The sequence below is a fragment of the Hyperolius riggenbachi genome, chromosome 2, assembly GCF_040937935.1.
Source record: "Hyperolius riggenbachi isolate aHypRig1 chromosome 2, aHypRig1.pri, whole genome shotgun sequence".
NCBI lineage: Eukaryota > Metazoa > Chordata > Amphibia > Anura > Hyperoliidae > Hyperolius > Hyperolius riggenbachi.
Genome location: NC_090647.1, coordinates 362,862,281 through 362,890,072, shown reverse-complemented (window position 1 = coordinate 362,890,072; position 27,792 = coordinate 362,862,281). Strand labels below are relative to the sequence as shown.

At 43.7% G+C, this 27,792-nt stretch overlaps 1 protein-coding gene across 1 annotated transcript in view; it reads right to left on the bottom strand.

The window, feature by feature from the left end:
* The window catches only part of LOC137545077 (synaptotagmin-6-like), a 480,981-nt gene that overhangs the window by 35,033 nt on the left and 418,156 nt on the right, over positions 1-27,792 (bottom strand). The window contains exon 3 of the mRNA XM_068266184.1: positions 26,325-26,883. Within this exon, the coding sequence (XP_068122285.1) occupies positions 26,325-26,883 (559 nt within the window). The remainder of the gene's footprint in view (positions 1-26,324; positions 26,884-27,792) is intronic.

The window sequence follows — 27,792 nt, the reverse complement described above, 5'->3', positions numbered from 1 at the left end:
TATACAGTATATGCATATTCATGTATACTGGATTTTGACTACTCTCTGCCCGTTGCCTGCACCGCCTTCTGCCTGGATTTTGACTACTCTCTGCCTGCCGCCTGCACCGACTTCTGCCTGGATTTTGACTACTCTCTGCCTGCCGCCTGCACCGACTTCTGCCTGGATTTTGACTACTCTCTGCCTGCCGCCTGCACCGACTTCTGCCTGGATTTTGATTACTCTTTGCCTGCCGCCTGCACCAACGTCTTCCTGGACTTTGACTAATCTCTGCCTTCCGCCTGCACCGACTTCTGCCTGGATTTTGACTACTCTCTGCCGGGCCACCTGCACCTATCTCTGTCTGGATTTTGACTACTCTCTGCCTGCCTTATTTGTACAGTTTTACAATTTAAGCTTACTCATACATTTTATTGAACAAATTTGTGTTCTAGTCTTATTTATATGCAGAATGTCTACCAGGCTTTTATTCTGGCATAATTTGGTGAGTTATGACTTAGGAATTGGAGGCTTTTGACTCATAATTCCAGACAGAAATGCACCGCCAGGGAGGTTAAACAAGATTTAATTTGTACTCCAGAACAAATGCATCGCGTTTCGCGGTTCTCTAGTCCGCTTCTTCAGGCAATAATACAGATAGGAGTAACTCAGAAGTTGTGTAGCCAAGTACAGCACCTCTGTTGTCCTCTGTTGGCCTCTGTGCCCACACAGAGGCGCTGTACTTGGCTACACAACTTCTGAGTTACTCCTATCTGTATTATTGCCTGAGGAAGCGGGCTAGAGACCCATGAAACGTGTTGCATTTGTTCTGGAGTACGAATTAAATCTTGTTTAAACGATACATAGTGATTGTGTTTGGTTTTGGGGAGGTAAGTCTATCCATGCCTCCCAACTTTTATCTGTTTTTACCTATGATCAATTTGTACTCTGCTGGCGCCTCTGTTTCCTTGCAATTACCCCTTCTTTCCTTCTACAGAGAGCAACTTTTTAGCCTGAGTAGGGACAGGCCTAATATCCCCATAAGTGCTTTAAGTGGTTGCCTGAACCCGGCAACCCATACTTGTGAGTGTATTTCTATTTGTCGCTACCTTGGCACTCCTTTATCATCAATAATACACAATTGGGGACTCTTGATTGTTTTTTTTTCCTTCTTTTATGTTATAGATATAGTCAAAGATGTGGGTCTTTCGTCCTGAGAAATTAATATTCATCTTCTCTAAATAAATATTCAAAGTTTGAAACCCGCTACATTTATTTGAAAAAATCCCAACCCCCATTTCTGTAGCTTAAAGTGAAACTTTATGACAAGTTGATGTAACTGGATATTAGCAGGCATGGCACATTTCCTTCACATAGCGTTTCTGCTTTGATAAAGAAAGAAATCTTCTGTACACAGCAGGGACTTGCAGTCTGTATTATACACTGCATATAAATTCTGATTTCCAGTGAAGTCTACCTTAGGCATACCTTAGGTCTGCGACACAAGAACTATTTCCTCCTCAGCAACACAATAATTAGCAAGCAATTGCCCAAATCCATATATTTTATTTATTGCACAACAACATGGGGATTAGCAAGCTAGTCAAGCAGAAAAAAATAAGATGTTATTCGTGGTTCATTGCCTGTGGAAAAATTTCACATACAACTACCCTTTGCCATTTGTAATGCCAAATCCCGAGGGTCCATAATCTGAGGCTCAGTCATATATGTGTAGAAACACCAAACCGAGAGCAATGAGCAGACATATCCCATGCAAGTATGAGAATCAGTATTACATTGGTGCCATTAGGAACTAACTGACCTTGCATTAAAGGGAATCTGAAGTTAAAATAAACTTATAATATAATGTATGCGTAGTACAGCTAAGAAATAGAACATTAGTAGCACATATGTAAGTCTCATGTTGTTTCCAATACAGGAAGACTTAAGAAACTTCACTTTTTATCTATGCAAAAGAGCTTCTCTGAGCTCTCTAATTTAGTCAGTGAGCAATGCTATTTTCTGAAGCACTTATACATCAAAGAATAATGAAAGACAACTTCAGATCAAATTTCACTGCAGAGAAGTTCAAATGGTCATTAGCTCTGCTCTTTCATAGGTTAAAATACAGAGTGTAGTTTGTCAACTGCAAATATTAGAGAATGGTGTAATGTTATTAAAAAAAGCTATATAACTGAAAATAAAAATATGAAACTCTTTTCTTGGCTACTGGTGTTCTATTAATTACCCGTAATACACATGCAATTCATTATATCATTATTATTATTTTTTTGCTACGTTTCTGCCACTTATTTTACAGTATTTTTACTTACAAAATAAGTGCAGTAAATGTGGGGTTTCATCTGTCAGTGTGTACCGTGTCCACCTTACACTACCGGATCGACCTGTACACACGATGGACATTTTAAAGCACTTTATTTCACCAATTTAGGAATGTAATACGATTTCTGCCCTTAACCTTCCTGGCAGTATGGACGAGCTAGCTGCCAAGGCTGAGATCTCTGGCCCTGCTGGGCCGATTTACTTAAAATAAAGTGCGCCACACGCAGCTAGCACTTTGGTAGCTGCGTGTGGTCTTTGATCGCCCACACGCAGCGGCGGAAGAGGCCCCCCCCCGCCAGAGCTCTGCGCTGCCCGGACCAAACACATCTTAGGCGTCTGACTTCAGGACGTCGGGTGATGTCCATGACGTCATCCCGATCGTCGCCATGGCGACGGGGTAAGCCCAACAAGAAATCCTGCTCTCTGTGGGATTTCTTGTTACTTGTGATCGCCGAAAGCAATCAGAAGGGCGCACCATGTGCGCCCTCTAGTGGGCTTTCATGCTGCCAACTTTCAGTTGGCAGCATGAAAAAAAAAATGACATGAAAAAAACCCTGCCGCCGCCACCCTCGCAATTTAAATAGAACGCCAGGGTGATTAAGAGATTAAAACATGACTCTGAGTCAACTACATCATTTTTCATTGGACTTTTGCCATGGATCCCCCCACGGCATGCCACGGTCCAGGTGTGTTAGGCCCCTTTAAACAACTTCCTTCACTTTTGAGGACAGAAACAGTTCCTTTAGGTTTTAGAATTCACCTGCCCATTGAAGTCGGCGGCGGTTTGCGTGGTTCCCAAACGTTTGTGTCAAATTTTAAGTTTTTGACATCACTACTTATCAACTAAGTCTGATAAATCTTATCATATCGGCAGAGGTATAGCCGCAGAAATCAAACAAAGGAAAAAGAAGTAAATAATGGAATGGAAGCCTAAATTCACTCCCACTGTGATTTTAGCTGAGCTATGCAAAGTTTGTATGTGATCATAAAATCAAGATTTTTGAGCAAGTGAAATGTTATTTTAACCTATTTTTAATTTGAAATGTGCTCTTATTTTATGTAAAGGAATGTTTGGGGGAAGTTAGTAGGGAGGTAGGTGTGGATTATTTTCCAAATTGGAATTTTCATACCCTGTGAAGTCGTCATGTAGCACTTCCTAGAATTCTGCGCAACACGCACAAGCTTTGCTTAAAATGCATTTAGTGTTTTATATACATATTGTGTTTTAACACACTGTACATCTTTTTGCATAGTCAAACATTAAAATTACAAGGTTAGCTTTTTATAGGGACCCTGAGCTGTAAATAAAAATGAAATATGGACTTACCTTCCTCCAGCCCCCCAGCCTGTGAGGTTCCCCAGCATCCTCCTTGTCCCTTCTGTGATCCTGGTTCTGGCTCCAGTAATCCGGCGACTTTGGCTGAAGTCACCCGTGTGTGCGCAGCGCGTCATCATGCTGATCAGCCATCAACATAGTATCTTCCCCTGATTGTTTGATAGAACAGCTAGGTAAACTGGTCCCAGCATGTCTTGGCTTTCTTGAAGGGGATAATTCCTTGGTAAATAGTTTCTGTGCAAGCATTTGGAGATCATGGAGTAGGAAACAGCTTGAGTGACCCTTATCAACCTCAAATAAATGTCTCTGACTATATCCAACTCACAGGCAGCACCCACAGAAAATCCTATACCTTGATTAAATCATTACATCAGTTAACATGCCTCTACCATCTGCAGAGTGTGATACGTGGACAAACATGCTATACTTATTGCATGTAGCCAAAAGCGGGTTTCTGGGTCCTTCAAGCTTCTTCCATGGGACAAATCAGCCATAATGGCTTACGTCCTGTAAACTGTACACACTTAGCATTCCCTCCAGCTAAAAGGGACATGGAACTTATAAAGGCCAGTGACATTTTTAAGCTTGCTAATTTGACTTGAATATGTTGTGTTTCACAGCAGTCAACAGAAAGGCTGCTCCTGGTGATGCATAAAGATGATGCCAGAGGTGTGAGACTGGGAATTATACACAAATGTACTTCTGCACTAAAAGGCCTCAAGGTGTGGTGTCCATCCATACACATGGGCCCATATGCAATTAACTTTTTCTCCTGAGTTTTCTCCTAGGTGATTGTCAGGAACCGGCCTGCGGCACGCCTGCGTATACGGTTTCCGACTGCGGGTTTGACCAGATCAAGCGGGGAACAGCCTTATTCAAGCTACAAACAAGGCTGTGACCCCTCAGAACACTTCTCACTGCCACCACTAGCAGTTTGCTAGACACGTCCACGCACCCACCCACACACACAGTTGCAATCTTACACTGTAGTGAAGCAAAACCACTAACAGTTGTTCCAAACGATACTGTTAGCCACTCCCACTCTGCTGTCGAGCGCAGAAGTGCCCCATACACACAATGCAATTACAATTTCATATGGTAGTGTTGTTCAAGCATACAATTAGGCATGGACTTATACACAGTTACACTGCAGTCTCTTCTAGGCTGTGAGTGTTAGTTTAGTACAGCAGAAGTCAAGCTTATTAAATAATGATTTAATATTCCAGGAAAACGTGGAACAGTGCAGAAAAGAATATATACAAAAGATTACAAAAACAAAATAAACATTACAGAGTTAAAAACCAAAGTTACACACAAGGACAGTTGCGTAAAATATACGGGGGAAAAAAGGAACGTTACCAGCGTAGGTTAGAACGTTGTTTGATGGGAGAACGCCGTTTTTTCGACCAGGAGTCGAGATCATCCCTAGCTATGTCCGAAGTGTCCCCTGGGGCATTTAATGTCCAGCCCCCAGGAACTAATGCAATCTCCTAGATTGTGACATCACCGAATGCTTGTCATAGTCTTCCTGTGATATGCGAACTTTAAAGGGTTCCTGTTTTAGCTTTTTGAAGGTTGCAGAATTCAACAGATAAGATTGTATCCTAACAGACATCAAAAGGCTTCCTCAACATTATTTCCTAGCATCAAAGCTTTTCTGTCTCCGTTTTTAAAGTCTGCAGAGATTTCCAACCCCTTCCAGCCGCTGTCATGTAAATTTCAAACCTTCAGGTGTCAGCTTCCCCTGTCCCCAAGACTCTGGTAGGCTTGCTTTGTATAATGGGACAATGGCTGACTCCAGAGTTCGAAAGCCATGCCGACCAGCCTATTCTTCCTCAATTGGCAGCTAATTAGACACAGTTTCCCCTGCTGGACAATAAGGGCAGAGGTAATGTACATTTACATGCAGACTCACATTAGCCTTCCTTGTGCGTGATTATGCAGGCTGTGGCATGCCAGAGGATACTGGAGGTCTCTGGTAGTCAGTGGATGTGCAGATGCCTACTTGTTCGACATGTTTCGCCGAATGATTTCGGCCTCATCAGGAACGGGCATCCTGTGATCTATAGTGCCTCTAAGGACATCGGAGCATGGGGTAATATGTCTGGACCTATTATACCTCCTTATATGCCTGCATGAACTATTGCTTATTGCATGTATTTCATCTTTCAAGTTTGCCATTGTCCGTGTTCTGCGATTGGGATCACGAGTGGATTTATATATGCTGATATTTTTGTGAAGACGGCTGCTGTTTGAGCTCATTCAAATGTCTGCATTGTTGCCATGTGCCACACGCATATATGCTTCAACACTGTGTTGGAACTATAACAACATCTAAGTTTGCAAACAACATTGCTTCTCTTGCATGGCTTGCATAGCTTGCTATTCATCTATGCTCAAGTGTCTCAGAGTTGATGCTTTATTTGCTGGAAACAATCGCTGGAAGTCCTATATATACAGCTCTGGAGGTCCAATGAGCTTGTGAATAAGACTATCAATGGAGCCTGCATCCTGTTTGGTTGCCAATTAAAGCCGGACAACTTGGCTAAACCAGGTGGAGATATATGGTCTGGATCATAACTACCCACTTTATATCTTTATGACTCTTGCTATCATCCATGGTAGTACTGTACACAGCAATGTGCAATTGATGGGCCAGGAGGCAAATCATTATACTGGACATAGGGGACTGCAGCCCCTCGCTATTCTCTTTATAGTCAGTGGTATCTAGTGACCTAACAGGTTAATACATGAGTTTATTAATGCTCTTGTCTACTAATTTTAATATATGTATGTATTTGTATCTATGATAGCTTGGAATATTAAAGATTTTTTCTATTTTTTCACATGCACCCAAGAGTCAATTCTTTCCCTGTACTAGTATTTATTCAATTGTTGACATGGTGCATGTGAAATATTATTTTGTAATTGCTACTAATATACGCACCCTAGCAAGGGTGTGATTGGTTTTGTATTTATATTTATTGGCCCCAATCAGACATCAACCCACCGCATTTAGCAATTCTTTACTATATATAACAATTGCATGCCATAACCCACAAAGGGCAACCACAGTGTCAGAGGTGCAAAAAGGGGATGGGGAACAGTTTGTTAATGATTACTACTATTCAAAGCATCTATAGAAGTGATTACTACCAGCACAGAACCAATAGAAAGCTAATACTGTGGTTGAGGGAATGTCCCTTGGGGCCCCTCTGGCCCAAGGGCCTTGGTGCGATCGTAACCTCTGCACCCCCTATTGCTACGCCAACGTTTATTATATATTTTATTGATAAGAACATGTTATGCTTTTATTGTAAGGTCCTAAAATCCTTATATAAATGGTGTTCCTTACTCATTCATCAGAAATAATGTATCATTGTAACATGTCTCTTTGGACAGATTTGTTTCCTCTTTTCAACAAACACCATAGGACATGAGAGCAATCTCCCCAACAGCGACACAACACAATAATGATTAAACACATGACTTAAACCTCTGCATTATTAACATTTAAAAAATAGTATTCTGTGTTTCTGAACTCATTTCTACAAGCCAGGATATTATAATGTATGTAATTATGTGTAATTTGTGCAATACACATTACCACTGCAATCTTTCACTAAATCATTGACTTCCATGAAAGGCTCACATTGTCAGCACTGAGTTCTATACCATGATCAAACAATTCAGTCAAGCAACCCTCACAGTGCTGTTAAAGTAAGCTTTATTGTATATAATTTGTCACCAGTGTCACTAGCGTAATTACAAAAAGCTCGTAGTTTTTATATCACAGATAGCTCTTAATGTGTAACCAGTGTGTTCTATATATGTTGTTTGTTAAAGAAGAACTGTGCTTTACAGAAGAACATGAAAAGACTCACAATTTAGTCCAACATGTAGCAAATATTGCTAAATTACATATAGCCAAACAGTAATACCAGCCTTCCTTGTCCTTACCATCAATAGTTGACTTTCAGAGAAACCCTCATATCCTAGATTATCCTAGCTAGAATTGATGACCAGCAAGAACCACTCCTAAAAACATGGGCCCATATGCAATTAACTTTTTCACTCCTAGGAGATAATTTTCATCTTCTCTTTAAACTAACTTTTCATCATTCTACAATTGAAAATGTACCCAAAAGTTGGTGAAAAGGTAATATCAAATTTATTTTGAGTATTTTCCTGCTGGCTGGTGGCTTAAAAGGCATTTTTGAAGTTGTGAAAAAATCACCTATGAGAAAACTCAGGAGCAAAAGTAAATTGCATATAGGCCATGGTCTCCATACTGAACTCTGGTAAACTAAATGGTATTCTGAACCCAGGGCCGGATTTGTACTCTTTACTGCCCAAGGCCAATGTCACCAGCCGCCCCCCTTCAGTATAGGTAGCGAGATGACGCCTATCCCCTTCCCTCCAGTATAGGTAGCCAGATGATCCCCCCTTCCTCTAGTATAGGTAGCCTGATGACCCCCTTCCAGTATAGGCAGCCTGATAACCCCTTCCCCTCCAGTATAGGTAGCCTGATGACTCCCTTAATTTATCCCTTTTCCACTCCCCCTCTTTCAGTACATTTTCGCCTCCACACCACAGCAGCCATCAGCATCACTCACTTCTCTGCTCGTCTCCAGTGCAGAAGCTTCCTCCTCTCCTTCATCTCCAATGCTATCCAAGTTCATAGCCACCCGCTACAACGCCAACGTGCACAGAGAGCAAGGTGGCCGCTGCACAGGTGGCTGGCAGCAGGGAGATCAGGCACTCACCTGATCTCCCTGCATCGCAGCATTTGCAAGCTTGCAAATGCTGCACCAGGTTAGCCTGCTGCTTTGGTGCCCTAAGCCATGGCCTAGGTGGCCTTGGCCTAAATCCGGCCCTGTCTGAACCCAAAATCCATAAAAGAAGGAAGGTTCTAGCCTTGTCCTATGTCTTCTATTACACTGCTATAAGTATGGTGAAGTCTGGGGTTACATATTTTGTGAATTTTAGAATAAGAGACTAAGCCATTGCTCAAGCATATCTGTGAACTGTTTTATTTTTTCTTCTAACCTCCTTTTAGGATTGAATGCTTATGCAGACTCTTATCATTTGCCTAAATAATGTTCTTAACTCCTCATCACCTGACTGAATATGTTTGTATCTAGTGAGGTATAATGTAGATTGTAGTTTGCCTAACACATATATACACCTACATTTGAATATATCTATTCGGCCAGACCCATCATTCATGGGTGCATTGCCTCCTTGTTTCTATAAAAACATTAGTGTCATCACAATGGAAGCTAGCACAAGATTAAACTCTATTTCAAGAGCCTCATTAAGTGCATCTGTCTTCTTTGTTAAACACAGCTTGATTTCTAAACCATTGAAGCATTTAGTAATCCTTTCTGTTGCATCTTGTTCTCTCTATGTAAATAGAATCAGCCTTATGAAACGTATTTCTATCCAAAATGTGCTTAAGCAACATTGCTGATTAATCCAGAAAAAGAAGAGATCGAGTGAAGAAAGGGTTCCCTGTTTTTTATTAAAGTTTATTAAAGGGTAATTCCACTTTAGATAAAAAAAATCTTCAATTTTAGTTAAAACAATAAACTAGTGAAGTGAAAAAAATTGATAATTTTGTTACTATTGTACTTGTCAATGTGTGAGATTTATTAAGCAGAAAATCCACAGTTCTTGAAGAGGAATTTTTGGAAGAAAGAAGAATGGGTAAATATAAGCATCTGAGTGGCTTTGGCAAGAGACAGACTGTGATTATCTAGTTGGCTGGGTTAGAAAATCTCCAAAACAGCAGGTCTTGTGGCTGTGCTTGGCATGCAGAGGTGATACCTACCAAAGGGACAGAAATCCAGCGAGCAAGCTTTTTTTTTGGTTTATAGACACCCATAGTTTATTGATGTTTGGGCAGCAAAGACCAGCCTGTCTAGTTTCAACCCAAAGAAGAGCTCCTGTAGCATAAACTGCAGGGAACTTAATGCAGAGCACATAGAGCATTGCAGCTTGCTTGCTACATGTAGTGCTGCATAGACATAGGCCAGTCTTAATGTTCATGCTGGCACTTTTCCACTGCTGAAAACACCTACACTTAGCTAGTGATGATCGTAATCAGCGAATTACCATTATGCAAAATTTTCATAATTATTCCTATACGTAATTACAATTTTAAAGTCAGGTGATTTTGTATAATCATTTGTAATTACGAGTAAATTTTAGCATTCTGTAGCGCCGTCAATAGCAACACCCCAATACATGCTATTGACACCGACATTTCTACATAAGTTAAGGAGAATAGTGGGTACAGGTGAAAATTTTTTTAAAAAAGACCATGCAGTTTTTGAGAAAATCAATTTTAAGAATGCAAAGAAAAATAGTTTTTAAACTAAAAAAAAATAAAAAACCATGTTTCCTTTGCATTTTTAACATTTATTTTCTCATAAACTACAGGGTCTTTTTGAAAAATGAGGGGTATGGGGGGTTTTCTATGTAGGCATGAAATTACGCAAAATTTGGTGTATTGCGAATTACAATACAAAATTAAGATTATGCAAAATTTGTGCTCATCACTACACTTGGCACATGAGTGTAAAGCAATGGGAGAAGATGCCCTGGTCTGATAAATAGTATAAGTATGCGGATGCCACTTTGACACTTCTTCCTCAGAGATGTAGCAGACCAGGTATACACCGTCATGGCATTGGTGTTCCCTAATGGCAGAGGACTTACAGAATCTGCTGCCAAATTGCCACAAGACATCTTTGGAGAACTTATGGAGTCCTTGCTTTGATGCATCAGAGATGATTGGTTGGCACAAAAGGGACCAGCATAATATTGGGCTTATCATTCTTATTTTTTGGCTCAGCGCATTTCATCACTATGCAAGTCATTTTGCAACTGAATCTATCTATCTGTATACATATAAAATTGGACATTTGTATGTGTGTATGCATGTACAGTATGTATGTGCTGAGATCACTGCCTTGACTGATTTCAACGAAACTTGGTACACAGATCTCTTACAACCTGGGTGTGGTGATTTGCTCAGCTGCCTGTGCAGGCAGCCAGCCTTTTGACCATTGTGTAGGTTTGCATGCTGCAGGACTCTGGAAAGAACAGCTTCTGTCAGTTTTGCAGCTTGTGCTTGCAGAGGAATTTGCATACGTTGTCATGCAAATTGCCTGGCCACATTCATTGGAGGCGTGTACTATAAGTACTATGTCTTTCCCACAATGCTTGGCTGTTCATAAGGATTTCGTCCTATGTAACACTCCTGGTGGGGTGTCAGCCTTGCTCTCTGTTTGAACATCAGCTTAGAGTAATTCCTGAATCTGCGCTAGGCAGATTTCCCTAGTGCAGTTAGGATTGTATTATCTGTATTGCCTGTTCTGTATTGTCTTGCTTGTTGCCATTGTCCAGTCCCAACGGTGGTCGACAGGAAATGGTTCTGATCTCTGTTCTTGGAGTATAGCTGGTGCAGCGGTTGCTACCAGCTATCTCTTCTGTTCTGTCTCCTGGGATCGCGCTAGCTACTTTTCGCTAGCGCTGGGGATCCTTCTGTTCTGTCTTCTGGGATCGCGCTAGCCACTTTTCGCTAGCGCTGGGGATCCTTCTGTTCTGCTACTCTGTACTTGGATCGCGCTAGCCACTTTTCGCTAGTGCTGTGGATCCTATCTCTCGCTTGTCCCTGTTTTCGTGTGTCTGTCTGCTACGCTTGCTGGAGGCTCGGTGAGGTAACCGTTAAGCAAGCGCTCGCGTCCTCTGTTTCATGTTTGTCTGTTAATGGTTAGTTAGGCGTGCTTGTCTCTATTGTGCTTATCACGTGAAGACCGCGCATAACCGCGTGCACTGTTGCGAATGAGTGCTGTGTTCGCGGTTAGCTAGCATTTGTTATTTTCCGTATCTCCTCATTGTATTATTTGCTGTGCCTTTGCTAACCTCGTATTCTGTTCTGATCTGCCTTGTGTCTCGTCTGGCGATCGCACCTCTCGCGATCGCGTTCCTATTTCATATCTGCTGTTGTGTGTGTGCGGTTGCGGGGTGGCGACTGGATTGGCACACACACATACAACCTGTCCCTTTGCTCATTCTCATTCGCAATCGCCTCTCTTGCGATTGCGTTCTGCGTTTCGTACAATTCCTGTCTGGCATTTGTGGAGGTACAGAGGATTGGTTCCTCTGCACTCCCCAGCGCCATCTGCCGACAGGAATTTTCCCTCTACGGGTGCGTAGCACCTTTTGCTGGGTTCCTGCAAATTATACGCTTGTGGAGGATTTCCGCCGTGTCAGCGCACGCGTTGTGCGCTGATCACGGGGAAAGTTCCACAATCGTTACAGTATGAACAGCCCAACCCAAAACCCCAGTGTAGGACGGAAATTCTGATTTGTACGATTTTGTCGAGTTTGGGTCCTGTGTCTTTAAGAGCTTTAAAAGGCTTAATTCAGAGACCAAGGCGGAATTTCTTTCTGAATGTGTGAGGTTTTGTCTGAATCCCACCTTTCAGATTTCTGATCCGTCCACGTCGGCTCTTCTGTTTGCCTATGTGCTCTTAAAAGACGATTTGTTCACCTGGGCATATAATCTGTTAAAAATCAATTCTTGGAATGGTAATCTGTATCAGTTGCTTGCAGAGATATTCTCTCACTGGTTTAAACTGCCTGGCTTACCACCTGCTCTGATTGAGTGTGTAGCTGCTGATAAGTCAGCTGATCTTTCCCTTCCATGCAAAACTTTTCAGTATGACAATCAGTTCAATGTGTCTGTTGCCACTTCAGGTTTTAAACAGCAGACATGCAAAGTGGCGAAAAAGAGAAAAACTAAAAGACGCAAGCATCGGAATAAAACACTTCCTATTGATGTTTGTAATGATGTTGTTCCGTCTCCGGCTTTTTTGCCCCAATTTTATTTATTATTTATTTATTTGTTGTATTTATAAAGCGTCAACATATTACGCAGCGCTGGACATTAATTTAGGTTACAGACAATATTTAGGGGTGACAAACAGCAAAATGACAATACAGGAATACAAGAAAACCAGATCACACAGCACAGTATGAGTACAAGGTAATGCTTAGTCAGTCACTGGATGGGAGCATGGAGTTAGGCAAGTTAGGTTCACTCAAATGCATAGCATGGGTGCACAGTAATAGAGGTGCATGATCAGGTAGGACACAAAAGGAGTGAGGACCCTGCCCAAAGGCTTACAATCTAGAGGGAGAGGTAGGGACACGAGAGGTAGGGGACCAGAGTTCGGCTGTGGGTTTAGAGCAATTGTGAGGGGTGGTAGGCAAGAGTGAAAAGGTGAGTTTTGAGGGCCTTCTTGAAGGTGTTGAAGGAGGGGGCTGCCCTAATGGGTGGAGGTAGGGAGTTCCATAGTGTCGGAGCGGCTCTTGAGAAGTCTTGGAGGCGTGCATGGGACTGGGTGATGCAGGGAACGGTCAGGCGAAGTTCATTGGAGGAGCGGAGTGAGCGGCTTGGTGTGTATCTCTGAGTAAGATCAGAAATGTAGGTTGGACAGGTTTTGTGGATGGATTTGTAGGTCAGACACAATATCTTGAATCTGATTCTGGACTGGATAGGAAGCCAGTGGAGGGATTCACGGAGGGGAGCCGCCCTGGTGGAGCGATGGGAGGAGTGGATAATTCTGGCAGCCGCATTCATGATGGACTGCAGTGGGGCTATTCGGGTCTTAGGGAGTCCAGACAGAAGGGCATTGCAGTAGTCGAGGCGGGAAATTATGAGGGCATGGATGAGGAGTTTGGTGGTGGCAGGGGTCAGGAAAGGGCGAATCTTACAGATGTTACGAAGGTGGAAGTTGCAGGACTTTGTGAGGTTTTGGATGTGGGGAGTGAAGGAGAGTGCGGAGTCCAGGGTGACACCCAGACAGCGGGCTTGAGAGGTAGGGTGAATAGTAGTGTGGTTAACAGTGACCTGCACATCTGGGAGGTCCAGGGATGACCGGGGTGGGAAGATCATAAATTCCGTTTTGTCTAGATTTAGTTTTAGGAACCTAGCGGACATCCAGGAGGAGATGGCAGATAGGCAGGAGGAGACCTTGTCCATGGTAGTGGTGGATATGTCAGGGGTGTGGAGATAGATTTGGGTGTCATCTGCATACAGATGATAGTTAAAACCCATGGAGGAGATAACCTTGCCAATGGAGGATGTGTATAGGGAGAACAGTAGGGGGCCAAGGACCGAGCCTTGGGGGACTCCCACTGAGAGGTGGTTGGGGGTGGACGAGGACTCATTGAAGGAGGTCGTGAAGGAGCGGTTGGAGAGGTAGGATGAAAGCCAGGTCAGGGCGAGATCGTGAATGCCCATGGATTGGAGGGACTGGAGTAGTAGGGGATGATCTACTGTATCAAAAGCTGCTGAAAGGTCAAGGAGGAGGAGAATGGTGTATTTACCTTCAGCTTTAGCTAAGGCAAGGTCATTGACCACTTTTGTGAGAGCCGTTTCGGTTGAGTGGGCAGGCCGAAATCCAGATTGCAGTGGGTCTAGTAGTGAGTTGGCATTGAGGTACTGGGTCAGGCGTTTGTGAAACAGACGCTCAAGGAGTTTTGAGGCGAAGGGGAGGAGGGAGATCGGGCGGTAGTTGGAGGGTAGCGAGGGGTCGAGGGAGGGTTTCTTGAGCAGAGGCAGTACAGTGGCCTGCTTGAAGTCTGAGGGGAAGGTGCCTGTGGATAGGGAGAGGTTAAACATGGTAGTGAGGACTGGGGCCAGATCCGTGAAGTGAGGCTGAAGTAGATCAGAAGGGATAGGGTCAAGGGGGGAGGTAGTGGTATGGGAAGTCTGCAGTAGGTGGTTGACCTCCTCAGTGGTAGTAGGAGTGAAGGAGGTGAGGGGAGGATAGGGTGGAGAAGGAGTAGGTTGTGAGCAGGTGGGAGGTGAAGATTGAAGATTGGATATTTCCTGACGGATGGAGACTATTTTGTTGGTGAAGTGGGTGGCTAAATCTGTGGCAGAGAGGGAGGAAACAGAAGGTGTTGGGGTGGGTTTAAGCAGGGAGTTGAAGGTGCTAAAAAGACGCCGGGGATTGGAAGCTTGTGCTCCGATGAGCTTGGTAAAGTATTCCTGCTTCGCATGAGCAAGGGCAGTGTGGAACTGCTGCAGGTTAGTTTTGTACTGTAGGAAATCCTGGTTTAGTCGAGTTTTCCGCCATTTTCGTTCAGTGGTGCGTGTTTCCCTCTGGAGGTTGCGAGTATGGGTAGTGCGCCAGGGCTGGGGGTTAGGGGGTCGGTTGCGGCGGAATATTGGTGGAGCAGCTCTCTCTAGGGCTGATGAGAGAATTTGGTGATACTGAGCTGCAGCAAGATTAGGACAGGTTAGGGTGGGGAGAGTGGAGGATAGGCCATGGAGGGAGTCAGCAAGGACGCCAGGGTTGAGCTTGCGTAGGTCTCGCTGCCATCGACCAGGTGGGTGGGCGGGTAGTTTGGAGGTGCCTTCCGTGAGGAGGTTGAAGGCGAGAAGGTAATGGTCTGAGGGTGGAAATGGTGCGATGTCGAGGTCTGCAATGGTGGTGGATTTAGTGAATATAAGGTCGAGAGTGTGACGTGCAGTGTGAGTGGGGGCGTTGGTGTGTTGTACTAGGCCATGTGAGTTGGCTATGGCGAGTAGCCGGGTCGCAACAGAGTTCTTGGGTTCATTGATGGGTATATTGAAATCCCCGAGGATGATGGTGGGGAGGTCAGAGGAGAGGATGTGTGGGAGCCAGGAGGCAAGGTTGTCGAGAAATTGTCGTGTGGAGCCCTGAGGGCTGTATAAGACTGCAACAATGGCTGGGAGGGGATTGTAGAGGCGGATAGTGTGGGCCTCAAATGATGTGAATTGTAGGGAGGAAGGTGGAGTGAGGACACGGAATGTGCAGGATGGGGAGAGGAGCAGACCCACCCCTCCCCCAGTCCTGTTGTCTAGTCTGGTGGTGTGACTGAGGTGAAGCCCCCCGTAGGAGAGGGCAGCCTCTGCGGCAGAGTCAGAGGGGGTGAGCCATGTCTCAGTGAGTGCGAGGATGGTGAGGGATTTGGAGAGGAAGAGGTTGTGGACCTCTGTAAGTTTATTGCGGACGGATCTGGCATTCCAGAGACCGCAGGGTAGGGGGAGCATGTGCTTGTGAGTGGGATGGATGGAAATGAGGTTGGGGCGAGAATGGGTGTTGAAGTTATTTGTGGACAGAGAGCTGTGAAGCGGGTCAGCAGGGGATGCTTGTCTGGCAGGAGGCTGTGGCCCAGGGTTAGGCGATATATCACCAGCAGCAAGTAAGAGTAGGAGGGAGAGAGTAAGCAAATGTGAATGGGATTTAAATGTTTGTGAGGTTTTTGAGCTGCTGGAGGGAGAGAGAGATTTCAGGAGAGCTAACAGTTCATGAGAAGCTGAGTAAGGTGAGCAAAGCAGAGCAGATGAAATGAATATGGAGTGAGGTACACTGGGAGGATGCATATTGCAATGCAACTTGTAGATGTTTGCAGACAGGCAGAACATAAGAAAAAGTGCAGTAAACATGGTAAGTGTCAATGATTATCAGCAGGAAATTTCCAACTCCTAAACAGTTTATATGAGTATGCAGTTAGTGCAAGCAAACCTGTGTACATAAAAAGAGTCTACTTGGTAGTGCAACATATGTCCAGCAGTGGCATTTTGAGCAACAGCATTGGAGGCAGTTGTGGATGCAGAGTAGTAGTTTCCAGCAGAGTCCTTTGGCTGTTGATTCCTGTTTGAATTCCTGGGTGAATTCTTGGTAAATTCTTGGTAAGTTGTTGCAAAGCACTTTGTAATAAATGGCACTTAGGAATTAAATGGCACCAAATGACCTAGGCCACAAGTGACCTTCTTGCAGCGTTTAAATAGGTATGATAGCTGCCATGGCTGAAATGGAAGTGATTCTCAATTAGAAATTGAGAAAACAGTTCAGCTGGGGATGGGAAAGCTTATGTGGATCCTGCTATAGGTAGGATCGCACACTACATTAAAGCAGTTAAAAAATCTGTTCTTTTTCCTGAACTCCAACCCTATGGAGATTATCTGGATACTGGCCTGTTTGAACCCCCATTTGCTTCCTGGGATGTTGGGGCCTTGCTGGAGGAATTTGATTTTGATTGGAAAGCCTTTTGCGATTTTTACATCGCAAAAAGCGAAGATGTCTTGAATGCTTGTCTTGACTCTATGTACCTTCTGATTGATTCCGATGAATGTGACAAGGATGATGTGGATCTGGTGATCTATGTATGGCAAACGATTTTGGATGAGTTGCACACACACCAACCAATTGATTCCAATAAAGAGACATCGTGGTCGGATGATTGTTCCTGCCTTTCTGGGGTAAAGCATGTAAGTCTTGACTTTGTGCAATCTGAAATAAATGAGTGTGCCGCTGTGGTTGATTCCTGTGCGAATCCTGAAGGATTCGCTCCTGACAGTGTGCAGTTTGAATCTGTGCGATCTGATGCCTGTTTCTCGGATGTTCCTGCAGATTGTGATCGGCATGAGTCTGCCGGTTTCCTCAAGGATGTGTGGGATCCTTTGTCATTTAGAAACAGATCTTTGAGATCTTCCGTCTGTGACCCTGCTATGGGGAAAAGTTCTCGACTATGCAGCGTCAAAAGTAAATTTAATATGCCTAATAAAGTTTGTCCTGTTGATGTCACTATTTCTTCTGCATATGAGTCTCTGTCTCACCCTGTTCACACCTGTAAGGGCCCGTTGCCTGGGGACAGTTGCTCCAACGTTTCGGTCCTAGATGCCTGGCAGTCTGCTCCGCAGATCGCGGAGGTTTGCGCTATAGAAGCGTCAGTTTCACAACCTAAAGTGAATTTTGATTCGCAGGTTTTGCGTTCTGATTCCTCGGATTCGACATTGTTAGCCAAATCTAAGAGTGAGACAGTGCTTCGGTTTTGCGAATCTGATGCTGAACCCTCTTTGCCTTATTCAGAGACGCTTTCTCTGAACCTGCCCTGTACCATGAATAACAATATGATGTCCAATCACACTGACATTTGTGAGTCCCTTTCTTGCTCTGAGGGAAGTTTTGACTCTCCACCCTGTACTCTGGATGAGTCAACATTGCCTTGTACAATATCTCCTGCCCTGCCCTGCCCCTAGAGGCTCGTCTAGGTATTGCTGCTATTTTTACTTGTTTTTCTGCAGTTTTGGAGTTTAAAGCTAGTTTGACTGCCACACAGAATTCTGGGTACAGTGAGAATGAAGTTAGGGAGTCAGTGTGTGTTCCAGTAAATATACCTGTACATTCCCCTCATCATGATGAGATCCAGTCTCAGGTTATGGTGGAACCATTCCTGGGACATCTGCCCTGTCCACAAAATAAAGTTCCAGTTTTGCCCTGTAACATGGATAGTTCAGAATCCTTCCTAGAAAACTTGAAAAATGATGTTCCTGAGGTCTTGTTTGATGTTCTGGAGGTCTCCGAGTTCCTCCCAAAGGGTGCAGAACTTGTAGGAGATGTCTCCTGTCCCCCAAGTCTTTCTGAGGTGTTGCCCTCTTCCGTAGGCATTGCTGCCTTGCTGGCTACCTTTTCAGCTCTGGTGGAGCTTCAGTCATGTGTAGTCAATGATGATATTACAGTCACAGAAATTTCCGAATTTGAATCCGAGTCTTCTTTTGAAAGTCCAGTGCTTGAGACCATTGCTCGTGATGATTCTCTGCCCAGTTCTGGTTTTGGTTTCCTCGTGCCGGACTCTGAGGTTGGCAGTTCCCCGACATGTCCTGAGGTTTCTCCTGTGCTGGTGTACCCCAGTGTGCTCTGTGACCCAGAAAGCCCAAGTGTGCCTCGGCTACCAGCGTACTCAGATGCTTCCTCGGTGGAGACATGCTCTGATTTAGCCTGCCTGCTTGCATGCCCAGAAGTGGTCCCTGAAAGTCTTGATCTTGATGGGTGTCCTCGTAATTCTGAATCCAGAATTGTCATTGGTTCCATGGGGGTTCTTGGTAATTCTCCATGTGAGCCTGGTGATTGTTCTGCCCTCTTGGGATCTCTGTGGAGCTTCAAAAGGTTCTGGGAGATTCCGGGAGAAATTTTGCTTGGTCCCCTGGATAAGATCAACGGTGGCTTTTGTGTTGTAAGGGACACTTCGAACAGGTATTGTGGCAGGTTTGGTATTTTCGGACGCTCCTTGGAAGGTGGTGGGTATTGTCTGGAGGGTGTCGATGGCTTCTTCTCTGGCGTTCACAGTCCTGATGGGTGTTATACTGAGACTGGTGGTACTGATAGGCATGTTTCGGTGGCTTCTGTTTCTGATGAGGTCGGTTTCGGGTGGACTGACTCTGGAATTGGACCTTGTCGGGCTGTCCTGACCTTCATGAGTCTTCAATTTGAGTCTGTTGCTAATAGCAGTTTTGAGGGTCGTCTGGAATTCGACCCTGGAGGGGGGGGGGGGTTACTGTGGTGATTTGCTCAGCTGCCTGTGCAGGCAGCCAGCCTTTTGACCATTGTGTAGGTTTGCATGCTGCAGGACTCTGGAAAGAACAGCTTCTGTCAGTTTTGCAGCTTGTGCTTGCAGAGGAATTTGCATACGTTGTCATGCACTGGTGGGGTGTCAGCCTTGCTCCTGGTGGGGTGTCAGCCTTGCTCTCTGTTTGAACATCAGCTTAGAGTAATTCCTGAATCTGCGCTAGGCAGATTTCCCTAGTGCAGTTAGGATTGTATTATCTGTATTGCCTGTTCTGTATTGTCTTGCTTGTTGCCATTGTCCAGTCCTAACGGTGGTCGACAGGAAATGGTTCTGATCTCTGTTCTTGGAGTATAGCTGGTGCAGTGGTTGCTACCAGCTATCTCTTCTGTTCTGTCTCCTGGGATCGCGCTAGCTACTTTTCGCTAGCGCTGGGGATCCTTCTGTTCTGTCTTCTGGGATCGCGCTAGCCACTTTTCGCTAGCGCTGGGGATCCTTCTGTTCTGCTACTCTGTACTTGGATCGCGCTAGCCACTTTTCGCTAGTGCTGTGGATCCTATCTCTCGCTTGTCCCTGTTTTCGTGTGTCTGCTACGCTTGCTGGAGGCTCGGTGAGGTAACCGTTAAGCAAGCGCTCGCGTCCTCTGTTTCATGTTTGTCTGTTAATGGTTAGTTAGGCGTGCTTGTCTCTATTGTGCTTATCACGTGGAGACCGCGCATAACCGCGTGCACTGTTGCGAATGAGTGCGGTGTTCGCGGTTAGCTAGCATTTGTTATTTTCCGTATCTCCTCATTGTATTATTTGCTGTGCCTTTGCTAACCTCGTATTCTGTTCTGATCTGCCTTGTGTCTCGTCTGGCGATCGCACCTCTCGCGATCGCGTTCCTATTTCATATCTGCTGTTGTGTGTGTGCGGTTGCGGGGTGGCGACTGGATTGGCACACACACATACAACCTGTCCCTTTGCTCATTCTCATTCGCAATCGCCTCTCTTGCGATTGCGTTCTGCGTTTCGTACAATTCCTGTCTGGCATTTGTGGAGGTACAGAGGATTGGTTCCTCTGCACTCCCCAGCGCCATCTGCCGACAGGAATTTTCCCTCTACGGGTGCGTAGCACCTTTTGCTGGGTTCCTGCAAATTATACGCTTGTGGAGGATTTCCGCCGTGTCAGCCCATGCGTTGTGCGCTGATCACGGGGAAAGTTCCACAATCGTTACACTGGGAAAATATATTCTGGGGGTCTCATGTCCTGCACACCTGGGTGGAACCACAAACAGTCAATCAGATTTCACCCATTCACGTCAAAAAATGTAAAAGGCTGCCATTCTCACAGTAATAAAGCTATAGTCCCCAAATGTGGCACAGTTGGCCATGGTTAGTGGATTCAGGGAAAGTGGATGGAGCATAAAATAAAATCAAACTTTAGCCGTTTATTTTAAATGGGAAAATGTAAACTGCAGGCATTCTTACACTGTTAATGGCAGGATTCTCAAACTTGGCATAGTTGGTCACTGAGTGAGGGATTAACCGGTTCGGCCTATCTGGACGAGCTTTCTCGTCCAGATAGGCACTGCTGCTGTCGCCGTCTCGTGCGCGCGACCGGGCACGCCCCCGCGCGCGCTCCTGCTGCCCGCGGCTAGCCCCCCGATCAGTGAATGGGAATATAATTCCCATTCACCGATCTAACTTCCCTGCAGAAATACCGACGCTTTCTCTCTAGAGAGCGCGCTATTTCTGCCCCCAGGAAACTTCTCCCCAGCATTTTAGTTCCTGGATGCGAGATCGTTCGCATCCAGGACTTTTTTCACTGTGGCCATCTTGTGGCCAAATAGTAAACTGCACCCACATACATTTTTAATACAAAAAAATATTATTTTACATTTAAAATTAGCAGTTTCCTTCCCACACCAAAAATTACCCACATACACTTTTTTTTATAAAAAAAAAAAATACAATTAAAAAAAAAAAACAACAACATAAATAGTTACCCAAGGGTCTGAACTTTTTAAATATGCATGTCAAGAGAATATGTTATTATATTAATTAAAATTATAAGCTTATAAATAGTGATGGACGCAAATTGAAAAAATGCACCTTTATTTCTAAATGAAATATTGGCACCATAAATTGTGATAGGGACATCGTTTAAACGGTGTAATAACCGGGACAGATGGGCAAATAAAATACATGAGTTTTAATTATGGTAGCGTATATTAATTTCAAACTATAATGGCCGAAAAATGAGAAATAATGAATTTTTTCCGTTTTTTTTCTTATTCTTCCTGTTAAAATGCATTTACAGCAAAGTGGCTCTTAGCAAAATGTACCCCCCAAAGAAAGCCTAATTGGTGGTGGAAAAAACAAGATATAGATCAATTCATTGTAATAAGTAGCAATAAAGTTATAGGCGAATGAAAGGGAGGTGAACGTTGCTCGGATGCATGAGATTTTCGGCACTGCGGTGCTGAACCGGTTAATATTCAGGAAAGTGGGTGAAGTGAAAAACAGCCACTCAAAATTCACCTATTGATTTTCAAGCGGAATATTTAAATTGCTGCTATTCTTGCACTGTTAATGGCAAAGGCCTTCAACCTGGTACAGTTGGTCATTGGGTGACTGGAGTTAAAATTCACAAAAGAGCCACAAACAGCCAATTTACTGTGTGTATATATATATATATATATATATATATATATATATATATATATTTATTTTTTAAATGGAAAAATTAAAATGATTGATACTTAGGACCCCAAAGCTCATAAACTTGGTCACCGAGTAACGTGTGCCAAGTTTACAAAAAGTGGGTGGAGCCAAATACATACCCGGGTAACACTGGGCCATCAGCTAGAAATAAAATAATAAAACTCCAGATTTTCAGATTGTTATGATTTAACATATCTTTAGAATCTATCCGCATTTCAAATTTGAAAAATAAATATAAATGAAGTATGCCATTTAATGAGGGATTGCCCCCTCCAAACTCTGCACTGTACATTAATGTTCCTTCAGAATATTTATCTTGCTGCAGGAACCTTAAAGTGAAATTGAAGTGGGAAAAAGTCAGGTACTTACCTATGGAGAGGGAAGGCTCTGGATCCGGAAGACCTTTCGCAATTCTCTCTCAGTTTCCTGGTTCCAGTGCTGTCACCCCTGTTAGAGTTCAGCCAACTGGTCGAATACACCACTGTGAGCCCTTGTAAGGTACTCCTAGCACTTGTGTCCCCAAGCTCTTGCACAACATGGAGCTACCCGTCCTAGGAAGAGCTTATTTACACGAGTGCTCTCAATGCCTTGCAAGGGCTCCCAGAGGCGGTAAATTCGAACAAGGGTAATATAGCTGAAACCAGAACACCAAGGGAGGAACAGGAAGGTTCCTTATGATCCAGAGGCCTCCCTATCCATAGGCAAGGATTTGACCTTTTCTTCACTACAGATTTGCTTTAATGTACTGCCTCGTATTGTGTTCTAGCAAGCTTTAGTGTAGGTACTGATCTCTGAGACCATGCTACAGCTCACAGCCTCAGAACCTGGAGAATAATGGGAGACCCCTCAGTATAGTCTTTCCCCATGATCACCCCCAGCACAAAAATGTAACAATTCTATGAATGTGCCATGGATTGACACTGCAGCAACTTCTGCTGGTCTTCACATAAGTTATCTCTAGGTGAGCTTTCCTATACTAGCATTTGCCATTTATCAATTGTTTCATTTAGATACACTACCCCTTTACTTTTTATTTTTATTATATGTGTGTATGCTGGTGTCTATCTTCTGACATCATGCTTATTCCATTATTTATTATTTATTTTATTCAACATAAGCTTCACCCACCTTCTGGCTCCACTTGGTGTGTTCATTACAGTCTATAAAAAGTAACAGCGATACTTATACATCTTTGGCATATATTGCTGCAGTTTAGTTAAATAGTTCACATTTTAATGCAACTATTCAAACAAGTCATGCATATTATGTTGATATGAGAAATCTGCACAGTGAATATCTCTGTTTGCTAAGCTGTTGATGTGAATAAATGAATAAGAACTAAAAATTATGCTTTCTATCTACCAAATAGTTGGGTTAGAAAATGTCATCAGATTCTGCCCTATTCCCTAGAGATAAGCAGAGATAAATCTGGCTCTATAGTTCACTGCCTATATACGGGTCATAGAATAAGAACTGAAGGATGTACAGTATATATGAACAAGTCAGCTTTCATTTATCAGTTTGTTTTACATTCTATCTGTTAGAGATGAAGTACAGAAAACAAAATGTAAATTTGCAAGAATATATAGACTCCTGACATAAAACAATGAACTGTATGTTATTCTCTCTTTTGCTTTGGGATGCAGCAGATTTTCCCACTGAGTATTAATGATGCATGAAAATTCTCTCCTATATAATTCTCCATCTAGATTGCATTATGTACTGTATATACAGATAAAAATTGGATATGTTGCTTTATCATGATTTAAATATAAACAGAGCACAGTGCTTGAAGTCAGTTTGTTAATATGTATGAGTAATTTATTTCAGAATATGCTAAAAGACACTGGTGGAGGCACCCATGATGATTTTTAACTGTAAACTCTAATATGGGGGAGAAGTGTAACGTCTTACCTTACAAAAAAAGAGTCTAGAAAGCTTTCAGTCATGAGTGTGAGTGCCTTTAACTACTGTAAGACCTCTCTACGCCAACGGGCGTGGCTGTGGCGGGAGCCCGAGGACCGTCTAACGCTAATTGGCATCAGGTCCTGGAGGCGGCTACTGAAGGAGTTCACGCACATCTCCTTCTCGGGGGGGGGGGGGAGCTCCGCCCCATCTTCAGTCTCCGTGTGGCTATTGCCGCTCGGGAGACTGTTAGATGGCGTGATCGCCATCTATTTACATTACAGCGCTGCGATCAGCAGCAGCGCTGTACTGGGGGACAAGAGAGCGATTGGCTCTCATAGGCAGAAGCCTATGACAGCCAATTGCCGTGATTGGCCGGCTGGGGGAGGGGATTAAGAAAAAAACAACAACATAAATATTTATTTTAAAAAAATAAACACAAGGGGGGTGATCAGACCCTACCAACAGAGAGCTCTGTTGGTGGGGAGAAAAGGGGGGGGGGAAATCACTCGTATGCTGTGCTGTGTTATGCGGCCCTGCAGCTTGGCCTTAAAGTTGCAGAGGCCAATTAAGTAAAAAACAGCCTGGTCTTTAGGGGGGTTTACCACTGTGGTCCTCAAGTGGTTAATATCTTAATTAACCACTTAAGCCTATCTGGACGAGTGCTCTCATCCAGATAGACGCCGCTAAAGGAAAACTCGATCAGTATTCTTGTCCAGTGTTTAAGTGACGCTGCGCATGCTTGCGCGTGGCACGAACCTGTGGACCCCGCAGTTTTCCATTTCGACGATTGGGGAATGGAAGCAAGGCTTCCCTGAACCAATCACAGTGCCTGTAATGAATGGACATGACCCCGATCAGAGGCTATGTCCATTCATAAGAATGAGCATGAATGAAAGTGGAAAAAACCAAAACAAACAAAACACTTCCTGGTAAACCATCTAGTGGCTATTAAAGTTAAGTTACACACCACAGATTTTTTTTATTTAAAAAAATGTATATAATTAAATCACTTCCAAAGGAGAGCGATCAAGCAGCATCCGCATCGACAGTCCTGGGACACCAAGCAGGGACATTCCCACATGCTCAGATGGTGGTTGAAAGTTTTTGCAACTCACCTTTGTCATTATATTACTTATACCCCTTATATACTAGTTTGCCCAACGATACTGCGCTATTGGGCTCCTGGTCTCTCTGATTCTACAGGCACCTGGAGGTTACGAGTAGCCTTCAAGGATCCAAACATTCCTTCAATTATTTAAAAATAAACAGAATCATAAAATATAGCAAGAAAATGTTATAGCTTTGCCCTGGCTATAGATATATGTAAGTATCTGTGATGTAAAATATAAACAACACCTTCTCTCAAGCATCAGTTCCCCAATGTGACAAAGTGCATACCTAGTTGTCCAAAGCACTACTTTTCATTGTATCTAGGAGTCAGTGCAGCATCCACAGCTGGAGGAAGCTGGGAGGGACCAGTATCCACACTAAATTAGCAGCACTTTGGAGGTGTGCATGAAAAAAGGGCGCCAGGAAAAAAGGGCCCGGCTGGATAATGAAATGGTGCCAGTGAATAACGAAATCTCAATAATGACAAACATTATTAAAACAGATAGGAGTTGATAACGAAAATATATTAATGTTAAAATCATTACGTAATTCAACAATACAGCTTAACCCAACCCTACTCTAACACAGAACGCTGCCCTGGTTATGCCTAAAACAAACCACTCCCCTGGTGGTACCTAACCCTAACCACCTCCCTGGTGGTGTCTAACCATAATCACCCCCCCATGTTGCTTAACCCTAAACGCCCCCTGGGTTATATCTAACCCTAATATATATATATAACGCCCCCTGGGGTATATCTAACCCTAACCACCACCCCAACCCTAACCTCTCCCTCTACAGAAACATTCTTTTACACATAGAAACGATAATATCTTTGATAACATAAAATCTGTACATACAAACAAAATAATATGACAAAAACTATAACGTTACAAGCCTCTAAAACAATAGAATGCTTCAAAAACTTTAATGTTCTAATGTTGTTAACGATATTTATCTGGCACCCTTTTTTTGCCGTATTAATGATAATTGCATTAGAGTCTATGGCGGCGCCATTTTCATCCACCAGCCGCCGGCGCCCGTTTTTCTTGCTTCCATTTGGAGGATTTTAGATTCTTTAAAAGTGAATCTAAAGTGAGAGGAATATAGAGACTGTGATCTTCATTCACTTATAAACAATGTGAGTTGTCTGACTTTCTGTGCTGATGCTCTGGCTTTAGTACTTTAAGTCACTGGCCCAGAATGAGCATGCAGATCAGGTGCTTTAGCTCTGGTCTGACTCCACTGGCTGCATGCTTATTGCAGGTGTGTGACTCAAAAACAACTAAAGATCAGCATGACAGCCAGGAACCTGGCATTTTTATAAGGGAATGAATATGTCAACCTCTGCATTTGCTTTCACTTCATGTTCCCTTTAAGGTAAGTAATTACTGGGATGCAGGAAGTGGTTGTGCATATTTAGAACAATCAAAGAGATTGCAGAATAAATTACCACAAGTTGTTGCTAAGAATAAAACATAGCTAATATCAAACAATTGCTTTCCATGCAAAAATATAAGTAAATTACTAGAAGTAAACACCTTACCGTGGTGGCATATTGAATATCTTTCCAGATGGATGTTTCCCTTGATAGGTCTGAGATCTCAAACAGGTTTTCCAATATAACTTCCCCTATCATGTCATGCCTGGAAAATCGATCAAAATCAAATACACTGAGGTGAAGTTTTCGACTGGGCAGTTCATCGTATGGAACCGGGAAGTTGAATGATTCATCAAATGTTGGGTTGAGTGTCTTTCTGTGAACCCGAGTCTGAAACTTCCTCTTCCTATCAGGTAACAAGTAAATCTTCACATAAGGGTCAGAGCTTCCACAGAAGTCTTTAGCAGGGAGATCAAATGCCTTAAGAATTGTAACTATAAGAGTTTCGTTTTCATAGTCATACTTCAAGGTAAAGTTGATTTTCCCACATGTCTTGGTATCTTCCTTTTTGGCATCGTCTAAATCTACTGATTTCTGTTTGTACAACTCAGGTTTTATCCTTCCAATGCTGGTTGGCTGTTCACTCACTTGTAAGGTGTCTGTTCCAAAATCCACGCTGGACACATGCATCTGACGATTCAAATGCCTTTTGAATGAGATGTGTCTGTAAACAATATTGAAATATTAAAGATTACCACAGACCACAGCTTCTAAATGAGAATCTTCAGGTTTATAAATAAATTAAAATTGTATTTAGTAGATAAAACACTAATGCAAGGTGCAAAGCAGGGGCTTTGCTAGGATCCTAAGAGATCTAAGGCACTGTTGGGCACTCCAGCCAAAAAATGGGTGGGACCATGCACCAGAATGTGGGTGGGGACATGGGTGAAGCCAAATTGATATGAACATAACAGTAGGCCCTCCCAGCAAAATGTTGGTGAAGCCCCCTCTCCTTTAACACAAAAATAAATAAATAAATGAAGCATATCACATAAGTAAGCAGTGCCACTTAAACATAACTAGGCAGAGTTACTGGGCTTCTGTGCGGGCTGGTCTGGCTTTCTGCAAGGGTGGGCTGGCCTGCCACCAGGCTACCTGGCAGGCCCCCCATAGCATTCCCTGACCTTCTAGTGGACCCCCTCCCATGCTTCCATGGGCCTCCCATTGAGGCATCACAACTCCCAGCATGCCTCCATAGAATAACCACAGCTCCCTGTATACCCCCAGCATGGCTCCACAGCACCCAACATGCCCCGATAAAGGCACCACAGCACCCAGCATACCCCCATTAATGCATCACAGCTCCCAGCATGCCCACCATTGAGACACCACAGATCCCAGCATGCCCCCATAGAGGCTTCACAGCTCTGACTCTGCCTGGGGACATCCGGGGCACCCCAGAATAGATTTGTGGCGTGTGCCACTGATCTTTGGGGATAGCAATGCCTTTGATGCAATGATATCTTCTCTGCACTCTCCAGGACCAGCCATAGCCAGATTGTGTAGCCTGATGTTCACTCAGTAGTATAGCAGCGGAGCCATGGGCCCTAATGCAAAGTCTGCCCAGCAACCC